The sequence below is a fragment of the Phocoena phocoena genome, chromosome 20 (assembly GCF_963924675.1).
Source record: "Phocoena phocoena chromosome 20, mPhoPho1.1, whole genome shotgun sequence".
NCBI lineage: Eukaryota > Metazoa > Chordata > Mammalia > Artiodactyla > Phocoenidae > Phocoena > Phocoena phocoena.
This window is the reverse complement of record NC_089238.1, coordinates 13,360,836-13,376,087: the sequence shown is the minus strand read 5'-3', so window position 1 is coordinate 13,376,087 and position 15,252 is coordinate 13,360,836. Positions and strand designations below refer to the sequence as shown.

The following is a 15,252-nucleotide window of genomic DNA, read 5'->3' as shown; positions in this document are numbered from 1 at the left end:
CCTGCAGTGTGCAGAATCTGTTCACACATCTCATGACGGCACACACGGGGCACTCGCTTTCACCCACAAAACGAGCCGGAGGGGTCCAGGAACCCCCTCACCCCGCCCCTGCCGGGCAGACAACAACGGCTTTGCGGGCCGCAACCCCCGGCGTTAGAATGGAGTGCGAGGAGCTCAAGATCCTGCCTCAGGGGCCGAGGCCTGGGCCAAAAGGGGACCTCAGAGAGCACCTTCCTCGGGACTTGGCCACGGCCCAAAAGGAATCTGTCTAACACGTGCATCCCAACACAGTTTTGAGTTCACGGCCGCGCGCAATGCGACGTGGGTGCAAGCCGCCAGTAAACAGTCTCCTTCACTGGGAGTTCCCGCGCACTTCCCAAGGCCTGGAACTAGATACGCGAGGCCCCGGAAAACCTTAGCCCCGCCTCCTCGCCTCTAGAGGCGCCTGCGCACTGGGCTAGACTAGGTCTTTTCTCGCGCCGTTGGTTCTGCTCGGGTAGAGCGTATGCGCACGCGCTAACTGCGCCGCTGGGAAGAAGTCACGCGGCAGCCGGAAAGCGTGGCAGTAGCCTCCAGAGCTTCCCCACACCTTCACCGCCACTCGGGCTGGAGAGAAAACAAAGACGTAGTTTCCGTTTCCACCAGCTCTTCCTCTTCCAGTTCTCGGGGACGCAGTGCCGGCCGGGACGTCGGCCGTAGCCCTGGTGTGGGAGGCGACAACAGTCATGGCGATGTTCGAGCAGATGAGAGCGAACGTGGGCAAGTTGCTTAAGGGGATCGACAGGTCTGAGCCTGGTCGGAGGGAGCGCTTCTGCCCAAGAGGGGTGGAGGAGAGGGTTTTCTGGAGACAGCAAGGGGTGGGATTTTTCAGTCATGCTGGAGGACATGTTTAAGGAAAGCACTGTAAAGGCCTAAAGGCAGGAGGTAGCCTTGCCTACCGCTCAGTCTCCCCCTCTTTAATTGCTTTAAGCCCGCCCTCTCTGCTCCTCAGCTTTCCCTCTATCAGCCCCTCAGTTTCCTCTCTCTGTTCCTCAGTCTCACTGTGTCTCTCAGTGCCTCTTTATTGCTCTCCCTTTTTTTCCTCATGTCATTCATTGAACACATGTTTACTAAAATCTACTCGGTCAGTTCTGGGTAATGCTGCGGACCAGAGGTGACCAAAAACAGTCAAAGGTCATGCTTTCATGCAGTTCCTAGTTCAGAATCCAGGCAGACCAGACAACAGACAGTGATAGCCAGGAGTGGTCAGAGCGGTGATGGGGGAAGCACAGGTAGATTGGTCGGGGCTGGGATGAGGGAAGCTAGGCAGGAGACGATGGGGCTAGACCACAGTGGGGTTTGGGGACAGAAGGAAGGGGTGGGTGGCGAAGATGTCCAGGGGACCAGGTATACAGGCTGCAAGGGCTGGTTGACTGAGAGATTGAGGAGGCATCCTAGAAAAGACTCCAGGGTTCTGATGGGGTTTAGAGGTTACGCTTAGGCCTGGGATGTGGATAAGCTTCAGTAGAGGTTATAGAGGTGATTCAGTATTTGAGTAGAGCAAATGGCCAGTGACAGATGTAGAGGGAGGGAAGAAAGGAAGAGGGAGGAGCAGGCTACAGTGCCCTCCACCCCCCACCGGGTTCCATAGAGTGACGGGCCTCAGCTCTTGTCTCCTCTTTGCTTACCCATCTTGTTTCTCCTCTACTCTAGGTACAATCCTGAGAATCTGGCCACCCTGGAGCGCTATGTGGAGACACAAGCCAAGGAGAATGCCTATGATCTGGAAGCCAACCTGGCTGTCCTGAAGCTGTGAGTGTCTGCCTCCATTCCCACCCCCATGCCAGTAGCCAGCACTCCCAGCACTGGGTGGGGTGGGAGTTGGGGGTGGCCTGCAGGATGTGGCTTCTCTCTCTTTTTCAGAGTTGAAGTATAGTTGATTTACAATGTTGTATTAGTTTCAGGTGTACAACATAGTGTTTGGATATTTTTATAGATTATGCTCCGTTTAAAGTTATTATAAAATATTGGTTATATTCTCTGTGTTGTACATTACATCCTTGTATCTTATTTATTTTATACATTGTAGTTTGTACCTCTTAATCCCCTATCTTCCCCTATTTTGCCACTCCCCCACCCCACTCCCCTCTGTTAACCACTAGCTTGTTCTCTGTACCTATGAGTCTGTTTGTTTTGTTGTATTCATTCATTTGTTTTATTTTTTAGATTGCACGTAGACGTGAAAACATATGGTATTTGCCTTTCCTTGTCTGACTTACATCACTAAGCATGATATCCTCTAGGTCCAACCATGTTGTTGCAAATGGCAAATTTCCATCCTTTTTTTCTTTTTCTTTAAGTGGATGAGTAATATTCCATTGTGTGTATGTGTTTATATGTACCACATTTTCTTTATCCATTCATCTGTTGATGGACAGTTAGGTTGCTTCCAGATCTTGGCTGTTGTAAATGGTGCTGCTCTGAACATTGGGGTGCATGTATCTTTCGAATTAGTGTTTTTATTTTCTTCAGATATATACCCAGGAGTGGAATTGCTGGATCATATGGTAGTTCCATTTTTAATTTTGGGGGGAAGCTCCATACTGTTTTCCATAGTGACTGCACCAATTTACATCACACTAACAACCTACGAGAGTTCTCTCTTCTCCACATCCTCCCCAATGCTCTGTTATTTGGTTTTTTTTGATGATAGCCATTTTGACAGATGTGAAGTGATATCTCATTGTGGTTTTGATTTGCGTTTTCCTGATGATTAGCAATGTTGAGCCTCTCTTCATGTGCCTGTTGGCCATCTGTATGTCTTCTTTGGAAAAACGTCTATTCAGGTCTTCTGCCCATTTTTGAATAGGGCTGTTTGTTTGTTGGTATTGAGTTGTATGAGCTCTTTATATATTGATATTTTGGATAGGATGTGGTTTCTCTTAATGTGCAAGACTAGGAAGCCAGAGAAGTTGGGGCTGGAGGAGGGATGGCTTTTAAATAAAAACACACATACAGGCTAGTACATAAAACGAATGTATAGTTTAACAAGCGATTATAAATGAACACCTATGTAATCACCATCCAAATTGAAAAACTGAGTGTTGCTAGCGCCCCTGGTCCTTTGCCCCATATGCTTTGTGCCAACCACCCTGACCCTGGTAGCCACTCTCGTGGTGTGCTCTCACGGCCTGGCTTTATGTGAATTCACCGCATGTGCACGTACACAGGCACACATACACATGCATCCTGATTAGCTTAGTTCAGGTTTGCCTGTTTTGACCTTGACATAAGTGTAATTATACAGCTGGAGCTCTTCTGCGTCTGGCATCTTCCACTTGGCCCTGGGTTTGTGAGCTCCATCCTTTTTCTGTGTGGCTGCAGTTTGTTTGCTGTCATTGCTGTATAGTGTTCCACGTGTGTCTGTGTCTTAATTATCTGTTCTCCTGTTAGTGGGCGTTTGGGTTCTTCCTCCTCAGTGCTTTATTGACATACTACCGGCTGTGTAATTTTTTTTTTTTTTTGCGGTACGCGGGCCTCTCACTGTTGTGGCCTCTCCCGTTGTGGAGCACAGACTCCGGACGCGCAGGCTCAGCGGCCGTGGCTCACGGGCCCAGCCGCTCCGCGGCATGTGGGATCTTCCCGGACCGGAGCATGAACCCGCATCCCCTGCATCGGCAGGCAGACTCTCAACCACTGCGCCACCAGGGAAGCCCCAGCTGTGTAATTTTTATAGCTCGCATAGCCTCGGTTTTGCCATCGATAAAATGGAGATAACAACACTTGTATTTGTGAGGTTGTTTGGGTTGTTATTGGTGATAACCACTGCTTAGTGAGTGCTCCCCATGTGGCAGCTGCTGTGCTGGAAGCTTTGTGTGTATTAACTCACTTAGATGTGAGGTAATTGTGAGCTCACTTGCCCTTGAGAGCTAGATATGGTTGTTATTGTCCCGTCTTGCAAGGGAGGAAACCTATGCACAGAGCATTTAAAATAAGTAGTCCGGGCTTCCCTGGTGGCGCAGTGGTTGAGAGTCCGCCTGCCGATGCAGGGAACACGGGTTCGTGCCCTGGTCTGGGAGGATCCCACATGCCACGGAGCGGCTGGGCCCGTGAGCCATGACCGCCGAGCCTCTGCTCCGCAACGGGAGAGGCCACAATAGTGAGAGGCCCACATACCGCAAAAATAAAATTAAATAAATAAAAATAAAATAAGTAGTCCGCTAGTCCCCACCAAACAAATATAAATAAGTAGTCCAAGTTCACTCAGCACTGAAGTTTAAACCCAGGCACTTGCCTCCAGAGCCTTGACCACTACTGCAGACTGCCTCTTATGTACTCATTCGTTTGTGAACCACTCAACACTGTCTGCCTTACTGCATGATGGTGAGGATTAACTGTCCCCATCTACAGGGCAGGAAAGTAGGGTCAAGGAGGTTAAGGTCACACAGCCAGAGAGTGGTGTGGTTGGGATCGGAGCCCAGGTGTGTCCAGCTCCCAGACTCTGGGCCGAAGCGGTGGGCAGCCTATCTGGCACCTGGTGAGGCCCAGGGACGTGGAGACAGCACTGCTACTGTGTCTCTTGTTCCCCTTCTCAGGTACCAGTTCAACCCAGCCTTCTTCCAGACCACAGTCACCGCCCAGATCCTGCTAAAGGCCCTCACCAACCTGCCCCACACCGACTTCACGCTCTGCAAGTGCATGATCGACCAGGCCCATGTATCCTTCCCATTTCCCGGGCCGGGTGTGTGGGAGGGGGCGGGGCAGGGTAGCTGAATTCATGGGGAAGTGGCCTGAGTTCAGCCACAGACACTGAGCTCTGAGCTTGGCCCGGTGCTGGCTGGGACTGAAGCGCTGCGGAGGCTGAGGAAGGCCTGGCCCCCTGCCCTCACGGAGCTCACAGTCTAGTGGGGGAGACCTGTCCTGTCGGTGACAGCCTGAAATAGTCAGGGCTTGGGGTTAGAGAGCAAGAGGCACCTGGACCTGCCTGGATGCTAGGAAGGCTTACTGGAGGAGGGAACATATGAAAGGTGAGGAATTAGGTGAAGCGGTAGGGAAGGGTGGTCCAGGCCAAGGGAATAGTATGTAGGGAAAGGAGGAGGAGAAGAGCTCAGTGCTGGTTTTCAGAGGCAGTAGAGGAAGTTTGGCATAGCTGCGCCACAGAATCGGTCAAACTCAGAAAGGGCACTGGGGGAGCCGTAGAAGGCTTTAAAGCTGCAGAGCGATATGGGTAGATTTATGCTTTAGAAAGATTCCCATGAGGCTTCCTAGCTGAGTAAAGACCACCAGGCAAAAGGCAGGAGCCGTGAAGAGCTAGATTGTCAGCTGAACTTCATCGTATGTAACCTCAGGGCCTGGCACAGTGTCTGGCACAGTGCTGGTCTTCAGTGAAGAAATACTGAGTGAAAAATCAATAAACTGGCCTGCTCACTGGTGGCGGGGCTGAGAAGTGTCTTCCTCATTGAACCTGCTCTGCCAGGTGTGTCCATGGGAGCACCTGCCTTCTGAGAGACTGTCCACCTTCCCCAGAGGTCCGTTCCAGTGGCTTAAAAAAGGCACGTTGTCCACTTTTCAAAGTACAAGAAAGTGTACAGTGAAAAAGCCAAGGCTTCCTCCCTCCCCATCCCACAGCCACCTACTCCCCTCCCCGAAGACAGCAGTTGTTTGCAGTTCTTGGCTACCTTTTCACAGATACCCTACTGGTACATAAGTACAGGTGTTTATAGACACATATCCCTCCCCAACCAGATGGTGGGCTGTTACACACATCGTTCTGCATCTTGCTTTTTTCTTATCACAGTGTGTCTCATCGCTTTCTCCATGTCACTTCTATAAGAGGTGACTCGATCTCAGTGTGTGGAGTGGCCACAGTTGAATCGTCCCCATCACTGGGTCACTAGGGTGGTTCTCACTTTTGCCATTACGAGCGTGCTGTGGTGCACAGAAGGTGGGCGGGCTGGTCTAGGGTCAGCAGCAGCCGCCTCGGGCTCCAAGGCCTTTTGCCCTTAATGCTTCCTCCCAGCAAGAAGAACGGCCCATCCGGCAGATTCTGTACCTCGGAGACTTGCTGGAGACATGCCACTTCCAGGCCTTCTGGGTAACTTCTCTTGGGTCCGTGGGCAGGGTGGTGACTGGGCCGCGTGGAAAAGACTGCTAAAAGTCATGGCCAGGGCTTCCCTGGTGGCGCAGTGGTTGAGAGTCAGCCTCAACCACACGGATTCATGCCCTGGTCCGGGAGGATCCCACATACCGTGGAGCAGCTGGGCCCGTGAGCCATGGCCGCTGAGCCTGCGCGTCTGGAGCCTGTGCTCGGCAACAGGAGAGGCCACAACAGTGAGAGGCCTGCGTACCAAAAAAAAAAAAAAAAAATAGTCACGGCTATGCACATTTGTTGGCTGCCTCCGTGGCAGTGGGCCCTGTGCTCAGAGCTTTGCGTGTGTGGTCACATGGAATGGTCATCCTCACCCGGAGCCAGGACTCCCAGGTCCTCTCCTCTGCCCGCAAAGCTCAGGAGCGGAGCGTGCGCATGCGGGCCGGCTCCCCTCCCCCTCCCCCCTCCCCCTCCCCTCCCCCTCCCCTCCCCCTCCCCCTCCCCCTCCCCTCCCCTCCCTCTCCCCTCCCCCTCCCCCTCCCTCTCCCCCTCCCTCTCTCCTCCCCTCCCCCCACGTTCTTCCAGTAAAAGTCCTCCATCCTCTAAATACTCTTCCCCCCTTTCCTTGTTCTAACTGAGCCTGGCCTCCCACTCCTGCAGCTTCCCAAGTGGGAGGCCAGGTGGCCTCCTAGCTTCTCACTGCCACTCTCAGACCCATCTCCCCTCCCCCAGCCCCCAGCCCCGAAGCGCCTGTGATAGCACTTCCTGCCCCACTTTGTTGGTATCAGCAACCCCCTGCCCGCCCCCCATGACTGCTCCTCATTTTTGTGAAGAATTTAGCTCACTGCCACTCTTTACCAGTGCTTTCTTCTCAGATACTTGAAAGGGCAGATCCGTCATCCTTCCACCACCCTGACTTCTCAGTTTCCGGATTTCTTGTCCTACCTGTGTCCCGAGCCCCTCACATCCTAGACCAGCTCTCAGCACATTGGACCCCTGAGGAATTAAAAAAACAAATACGAACACGTGAATCCTGCCTTCACAGAATCTGATGTAATTGGTCCAGGTGTGGTCTAGGCTTAGGGATTTTAAACACTTATCCTTGGTGATTCTGATCACCGGCTAAGGCTGGGAACCACCGGCCTGTACTCAATTGCCTCCTCTTCTGCCCATTTATGTCAAACGTTTCCACCCTCCGACCACTCCCTCCTCGCTTCCCAGCTCGCCCCCATGAGGTCAAGCCTCCGAGCCGACATTCTTGGGCCTGGCCAGCAGCCCCAGTCCTCTGTTCTGCTTCCTCCTTCAGCTCAAGGTGTGCGCTTCTCCCCTCGACACCTGTGTCTGAGGGGATGCTCCAGGCTGGAGAAGACCCAGCAAGCGCCCCAGACCCACTCTTCAGCTCCTCCTGGCCTGGGGCCTTGCTTCCCTCCCCCTCGCCTGGACAGCTCTTCACAGCTGCCCATCACCACCACTTTCTCCCCACCTCAGCTTACAATCGGGCTTCTCATTTCATGGGAAAATAGAAGCAGCCAAAGCAGAACTTCCTGCCCCTGGCCCGACGTCTACCGGCAGCTGACAGAGCACTTTTCTGTCTTTGTGGGCGACCTGTCCCTCCTCCCGTCACAGGCACCCCTGCTCCGGTGCACCAACCCCCTTCCCCCTGGCCCACTCAGCAGCATCACCCAAGCCGTTCTCCCCAGTCTCTGATAGCGGCAAACTTGGCCTTCCCGCACCGTTTCTGTCACCACGGAACACGTCCACCCCGCAGTGAGTTCTAGCCTAAAAAAGAGAATGCTCCCTGGACCTCCACACTCCCCACCAGCTCTGCCTCTCGCCCGCTCCCTCTGCTCCCCTTGCAGCCATGCTCCCGCCTGGGGCACTGGCTGGCCCAGTTTGCCCAGGGCTTTTCTGGTTTTCAAGCTGAAAGTCTCACATCCCAGGAAACCCTCAGTCTCAGGTGAATCGGGACTGTCGGTCGGCCCGCCCCTGGGCCAGGTTGCCTGTGCTCAGCCTCCCCTCTCCCCCTGCTCACATGAACTCAACGCCGTTCAGTGCATTCAGGCTTTTATGACCAAGCCTCTGCCCCCCCAACCCACACGCAGGCCGTGGAACCGCTCTTGTTGAGACCCACAGTGATGTCCCCATTGCTAGGTCCAGTAGGAAGTTCTCAGGCCCCGGCTCAGCTGCCTGGCCAGCGTCTCTTGGCCTCCGGGACAGCTGCTCTCCTGGCTTTCCTCCCGCTGCACCGGCTGCTCCTTCCCGTTGTCCTTGCAGGTTCCTCGTTTCTCACACTGAGGTTGGGGGGCGCCCTGGCTGGGAAGGTGGCATTTGAGCAGAGGCCCGAAGGAGGTGGGAGTGGTAGCCGTGGGGGAAGAGAGTTCCAGCCCCCAAGGCAGCCAGCGCAGAGACCTTGAGGTGGGCGGGTGTCTGGAATTTCTAAGGGGCAGTGAGGAGCCCCAGTGGCTGGAGTGAGGGGGTGAGTGGGAAGAGGTGGCGGGCAGATCCTGGGGGGCCTCGTGGGCTGTGGTAGGACCGTTGCCCTTTTCTCGGAGATGGGAGCCAAGAGGAGGTAGGTGAGTGTAGGTAGCTAATCTGTATCTGTCTCCTCTCTTGGGACTGTGGTTTCTGCCTGCCAGGTTCAAACCCCAGCTCTGTGACTTTGGGCAAATCACTTAGCTGCTCTGAGCTTTGATTTCCTCATCTCTAAAATGGGCAAGGGACTTCCCTGGCGGTCGAGTGGTTAAGACTCTGTACTTCCACTACAGGGGGTGCGGGTTCGAACCCTGGTCAGGGAACTAAGATCCCACATGCTGTGCGGTGCAGCCAGAGAGAAAAATAAAATGGGCCAAAAAACAGCAACTGTTCCATCATAAGGTTGCACACAGAAGAAGGGCTGGCACGTGAGGTGAATGCTGGGGTGTTCGCTTCTGCTATTGTCAGTGTTAATATTCTTGACATTATTGATGTTAATGTTATTTCAACATTGTAAATCCCCTCACAGCAAGCCCTGGATGAAAACATGGACCTCTTGGAAGGTATAACTGGCTTTGAAGACTCTGTCCGAAAATGTAAGTTCCTCTCTGAGCTTGGGCTCCCTGCTGCGGGGGAGGGAGTGGCAGCAGGGTCTTGGGGGTGGCCCTTCATCATCTTTGTCCCTAATTTCCACAGTTATCTGCCATGTTGTGGGCATTACTTATCAGCACATTGATCGCTGGCTGCTGGCCGAGATGCTCGGGGATCTGACAGGTAAGGCCCCCTCTGGGTCCCTAGCGCCCGTTTAGGAGGTTGGGAGTGAGGAGGGCGGTGGGCCTCAGCCAGCTTCTCAGATGGGCCCACCCCTGCCTCACCAGCTCATTATTGAAGGCCCAGGGAGGGAATAAGGAATTAGTATAAAATGTTCCCTTCTTTGGCGGGGATCCTATGGCATTCATTCATTTATTCTGCGTAAATTAATTCAACGCCTATTCTGTGTTCAAGGCCCTGGGGCCACAGCAGTGAACAACACAGAATGACTCAGATTCGTTCTTGTGGAGTTGGCAAAGCAGATGACAAATGAAGATGTACATGTCCAGTGGGAATTCATGCATGACAGCCCCTAGAGAGGGCTGGCGTGGGCGAGGGGCGGGGGGACAGGAGGCACATGGAAGTGAGGAGGTGCAGCATCTGAACGGTTACAGCCTGAGGGCAGAGCCAATGTGAGGATCCTGTGTCCTCACACAGCAGCCAGGAAGCCCTAGGCTGGAGCAGGGTGAGTGAGGGGGCGTAGCTGAGGGCAGAGAGATGGTGGTGGGAGGGGCTTCAGATACTGAGGAGTCTCCTGCCTGAGGACTTTGTCCTTTACCCTGAGTGAGATGGAGCCACTGGAGGATCTGAGCAGAGAGGGACCTGATCAGATTTATGTTTTTAAAGATCCCTCCAAGGGCTTCCCTGGTGGCGCAGTGGTTGAGAGTCCGCCTGCCGATATAGGGGACACGGGTTCATGCCCCGGTCCGGGAAGATCCCACATGCCGTGGAGCGGCTGGGCCTGTGAGCCATGGCCGCTGGGCCTGTGCGTCTGGAGCCTGTGCTCCGCAACGGGAGAGGCCACAACAGTGAGAGGCCCATGTACCGCAAAAAAAAAAAAGATCCCTCCAAAAAGAAAAAAAAAAAGTGTGTGTATTTGCTCATTTTGCAAAAAGAAACGCAAGAAGGAAAAATAAAAGAACTAAGGAAAATGGTTACTCCCTGGGGGCCAGAAGTGAGAACAGGGAGGAGAGTGGTGGGTTGGGGGAGAGATTTCTCTAAGTACCGTCTTGGGTAGTTTTGCCTTTTGAGCCAGGTGGGTTTTTGGTGGGATGTATGTTTGTTTTCAGTGAAAGCTAACTTTTAGTGGGCACTTTGAGTCAGGCACTATACTAAGTGCTTTACCTCGGATAGATGTTTTACATATTTAAAAGTGAAATTAAATCAAAAGGGGATGAAACAACCCTTAGAATTGAATGTAAAGAGAAACAGATGAATAATAGTCATACAGAAAAGAGTTATTTCAAGGAACAGAACACTTCTCTGGCTGGACAACCTTACAGGCATATTTTCTAAAGGCAAAAAACAGTTGCAAAGAAATGCTTAAACCTGGTGCCATAAGCTTATTGTTAGTGGTAATGATGACATCCTAATTTTGAAGCCATTTCATGTAGATTGTGGGGAAGGGCAGGTAAGTACACTGCTGTCATTAGGAGCCGAGCTTCGAACTGGGAGAGGTAAATAGAAAATGAAAGGAGGCTAAGACAAAAGTCCTGTAATGGGCAGGATGAGAAGGCTAAAAGGCTCCCTCTGGCTGCTGTTCGGAGAATGAACTATAGAAGCACCAGGCCGGCAGCAGGAGGGCAGCAGGAGACCAGGTCGGCTGAAGGCAGGGAAGGAGGACACCTTGGCCCCCCGGTGCTGTGGGATCAGAGTGCGCAAAGCCCCTGTGCTGCTGTGTCCCCTGCAGACAGCCAGCTAAAGGTGTGGATGAGCAAGTACGGCTGGAGCACCGATGAGTCGGGCCAGATCTTCATCTGTAGCCAGGAAGAGAGCATTAAGCCCAAGAATATCGTGGAGAAGATCGACTTTGACAGTGAGTGGTGGCCTGAGGCCTCAGGCTGTAGGCCTGAGGAGGTGCCCTTTGACAGACCAGGGCTGGGGCCCCAAAGGACCCAGGTCAATAGGTTCTGGTTCAAGGCCAGGAAATTGGCATCTGCCAGACTCCCCTGACCTCTTCCGTCCCAGGCCGCCTGCCCAGGGAGGGATGGCAGAGAATGCTGGGTGTCCTCCCCTGGAATTCTGGGTACTATATCCTGCCCTGAAGCACTCAGTAAGACTTCCCGGGGTCTGGAGGGGCCTTGCAGGGTGTCCCCGCACCTTCACTGATCCCAGGGCTCTCGGGGCCTCAGCCCCGCATCTGCTAAAACCCAGCAAAACACCACCCAGGAAGTGCAGGCTCTGCAGTCCGGCTAGCTGGGTGGGGTCTTGGCTCTTTATTTCATAGCTGTGTAACTTTGGGCAAGAGGTTTTTACCTCTCTGTGCCTCGGTTTTCTCACGTATAAAGGGGGGATGATGGCACCAATGATTATAACAAACACTGTGTAGTTCTTTACACTTTTTTAAGTCATTGGTCCTCAGGTCACCCCCGTAAGGTAGGTGCCATTATTGTAAGTAACTGAACACCACCACGATAGGCACCTCATGGAGGTGTACACGAGTGTGAAGTGAAGCAATCCACGTGCACCACTTAGCAAGGAACCAGTCCCACAGCTCACTGAAGGTTACCCTTGTCACCATCACGTACACATTACCTAACACAGGCTCCACTGGCTGCTCAACTGGAGCAAACTTGCTGTTCCACTAGCACGCGCTCTCTCAGCTTTGCGCTGCATGGATGTCTTGGAGTGAGAGAGAACTGGGGGACAGGGAAGGGCTGCTTCCTTAGGCCCTGGGTCTCGAGTGTGATTCTGGTGTTTGAAAGATACGGACTGGTGTGGTGTAGCCTCTGAGTACAAACCAAGTTGCTACTTAATCGAGAAACGAGATTGAGCGGGCAGTCATCTCCACATTTGGGGGCTGTGGACTCTCACTCTAAATGGGATGTGCCCACTGGGTGGGGTTCTCTGAGAGAACTCACTGGAGCAAAGGGTTCTGCAGTGAGGAGATGGAAGTTCAGTGCTCAAGAGTGTCTTGCAAACAGTACGTAATAAATGTTACTATGACGGTGATGATGATAGCGAGCCACACTTACTTAGTAACAGGCATTGTTCTAAGGCCATCATTTAATCCCATAGGGTCGATGGTTCTTATAGGTGGGAAACTGATGTTTAGCGACTTGCTTGAGGTCACCCCCCCCCACCCTGCCCCCGGTACAGGGTGGAGCCGCGACCTGAACCTAGGCCTCCTTGTTCCAGACTCCAGACTTTTAACTCTACTGCCTTTGTGATGGTGACTGAGGGGGTCTGTGATCATCTGCCCCTAAACAATCATGGGCGCTGTGGTTGGTGGCTAGAGGTTCGTCTCCCATTCTGCTCACGTTGACGCTGGCCTTCCCTTTCAACAGGTGTGTCCAGCATCATGGCCTCCTCCCAGTAACTTTGCAGGCGTTTAATAAAGACTTGTTGACTTCTTAGCCCTGTTATCTTCTTGTTGGCTTCCTGACTCTGCCCCTCTCCCGCCGGGGGAGCAGGCCTCGCATGGCCCTGTGCTGGGGCCACCTCTGTTCTGGCTGCCCACACCCACGTCCACCAGCAGCCAAGCTTCCTTTGATCTCCTCCTCTGCCCGGACCCAGCAACTGACCTCCATCACCACCTTCCTGACCTGTCAGGTCACAAGGAGAGCACGCAGCCATGAATCAGCAAGGAGGGTGTGAATGGGCTGTGGGTGAGTCAGCAAGGAGGAGGGTGTGAATGGGATGTAGGAGCCCAGCCCTGCACCTGGGACCAGCTTGGGCTCTTCTGTCCTCTTGAAAACCTAGGCGAACAGGTGTGGCCACTGGGTTCCTGGTGAGGGAGAGGCACCGGTTGCCCTTGGCCCTCACACATGCAGCCACTGATGGCCCTGAGGCAGTTGGTGGGGGGGCGGTATTCTGGCTGCTTGCTCAAGAGGTTTTGTGTCCTTGCTTTCTGTTCCTCAGTTTCCTCATCTGTGAAAGGGGGAGAATAATGCACCCTTGTCAGAATCAGGAGGATTCTGTGAGCTCTGGCTGGTAAATTCCTCAGATCAGGACCTAGCCTGATTTTGGCGCTTAGAAAACTGGAGTCGTTAATTTCAGAGTCAGAAGAGTTTGTCCCCAGTGTTGCAAACTAGTCCCCAGCACTCTTCTGTTTGGTGAGACTTTATAAGAAAATTGGGATTTGAGGCCAGGCCATTCCACCCCTACCCCATGCCAAGTCCCAGCCTACAGTGGCCAGGAGGCCTAGCACACGTCACATGATCCTTAGTTGGGTTGGTTATTCGCATTTTACAAAGTATTCCAGACATTCTGGCAGAGTGACCTTAGGTTGGTTATTTGCATTTTATAAGGTATTCCAGACTTTCAGGCGGAGTGACTCTGGGCTGGTGTCTTCACCTGTGAGCCTGTTGCCTGCAGGAAGAGGGAGTGGGGACAGCATTGACTGGGGAAAATGGAGGAAATCAAATGCCACAATAGATGCACATCCCTTTACATAGACTGCTGGTGCCCCTGAGGGAGCGCCTCATTCTCAAATGACCATATGTGTGGACTCTGCCCACGGAAAGGGCAGGTGAGCCTGAGCTGCCAGCCTTCCCAGCCCTCCCCACTTGCCAGCACTCACACCCATCGTTCTCTGAGGGCCCTGACTTGGGGAGCCAGGGCCGGACGGGACACCCTTTGCCCTGGGATCAGACCTGAGCAGGATCCAGGAACTAGGGCATACCCAAACTCTGGGGACAAAGGGTGCTTTTGCAGCTCAGGAGTTGGGAGCTAGCTCTAAGCGGGGTAGAAGGAGGGGAGACTGGGATGCTGTTACCCACCCATTTGGTTGTGTGAGTCAGCAAAAGGCACCCGTTCTGGGTGGGCACACTCCCACTCACCCACGTAACATTGCCCTTGTGTAGGGTACAATGGGCCATGGCCACCCTGCAGGGGAGGAGGAAATGACCTTTATCTGTTTTGGAAGCCACAACTTGTCCGGCTTTGCCAACCTGCTTTTACTCCAGGAGGATCATCCTTTGAGCAGCTAAGAGGCCTGGCTCTGCGGAACGACTGAGTTCAAACACCAGCCTAGTGACCTTTGGGTGTGTTAGTCAACCCCTCTGTGCCTCAGTTTTACAGCTGGGGAGAGTACCCACTTCAGTCATTGCTGTGAGTTAATGCACTCAGCTTGTCACCTGTCATGGTGGCTCGGGCTTAGGGCTGCTGTTTCGGGTGCTTCCACAGTCACCTCTAGACATCCCAGGACCTGTTCATGTTCCTACCCTGAGAGGATGCAGCCCTCTCTCCTTTGTTTCATCTAAGTAGCATTAATAATGGGATACAGCATTTATTTGTTTTAATCCAACACTTATTTATTTAATTTACTTTTTTGACCGTGAGGCTTGTGGGATCTTAGTTCCCTGACTAGGGATTGAACCTGGACCACAGCCATGAAAGCGCTGCACCCTAACCATTAGGCTGCCGGGGATTTCCCAGTAATGGGAGACAGCATTTAGTAAGTTCTGACTGCAGTCTCGAGAGCTCCAAGAAATGGTGATGTGGAAATGGTGAGCCTAATGCCAGGGCCCACTGGCCATACCCTTTCACTCAGGGATCTCTCCCTGCCCCCTCTTCTTGCCTGCTGCACCTTGACCCTCCATAAACAGTAGCTATTACTACTGCACTGTCCATGGATGGCTGCTGGGAAGTGGCCTCAAAGCTGGCAATTAAAGGGAGACTTTAATTTAAACCTCATTGGCTGGGGACGTCGACATCCACTTCATCTCTGAGCCCTTGGTCTGGGAGGTTTCTCAGTGTCAACCGGGAGCACACAGGGAGGGGCAGATGGCCCATTGTTTGAGTGGCCTTTCCCTGCCCAGCGAGCCCAGCACAAGAGTCCTGGGCTTGTTCTGCAGGTTAGGCAGGAAGAGGGTGCTTTGCCCCAAGCCAGACCCAGCCCAGCCCAGCCCAGCTTTGGAAACAGCCAACACCCGTGTCTTTGGCCAGGTTACGGCATTACC

General features: G+C 53.2%; 1 protein-coding gene across 3 annotated transcripts; it reads left to right on the top strand.

Moving 5' to 3' along the window:
• Positions 1 to 644: 644 nt before the first annotated feature.
• EIF3K (eukaryotic translation initiation factor 3 subunit K) lies at positions 645 to 12,705 on the top strand. 3 transcript variants are annotated; one of them, XM_065899282.1, is made up of 8 exons: positions 645 to 784; positions 1,693 to 1,791; positions 4,575 to 4,695; positions 5,999 to 6,073; positions 9,069 to 9,135; positions 9,236 to 9,313; positions 11,040 to 11,165; positions 12,637 to 12,705. In XM_065899282.1, exons 1-8 carry the CDS (start codon positions 726 to 728, stop codon positions 12,666 to 12,668), a joined length of 657 nt encoding a protein of 218 aa, XP_065755354.1. In that variant the 5' UTR covers positions 645 to 725; the 3' UTR covers positions 12,669 to 12,705. The 3 variants fall into 3 exon arrangements, with proteins under 3 accessions (XP_065755354.1, XP_065755356.1, XP_065755355.1); XM_065899284.1 differs by lacking the exon at positions 1,693 to 1,791 and having other exon boundaries at positions 726 to 784; XM_065899283.1 differs by lacking the exon at positions 9,236 to 9,313 and having other exon boundaries at positions 726 to 784.
• Positions 12,706 to 15,252: the final 2,547 nt, after the last annotated feature.

Coding starts and splice junctions, on each gene's coding strand:
- EIF3K (XM_065899282.1), top strand. CDS start 726: ATGGCGATGTTCGAGCAGATGAGAGCGAACGTGGGCAAGTTGCTTAAG. Junction 1,792..4,574: donor AACCTGGCTGTCCTGAAGCT/GTGAGTGTCTGC, acceptor TCCCCTTCTCAG/GTACCAGTTCAACCCAGCCT. Junction 4,696..5,998: donor GCATGATCGACCAGGCCCAT/GTATCCTTCCCA, acceptor GCTTCCTCCCAG/CAAGAAGAACGGCCCATCCG.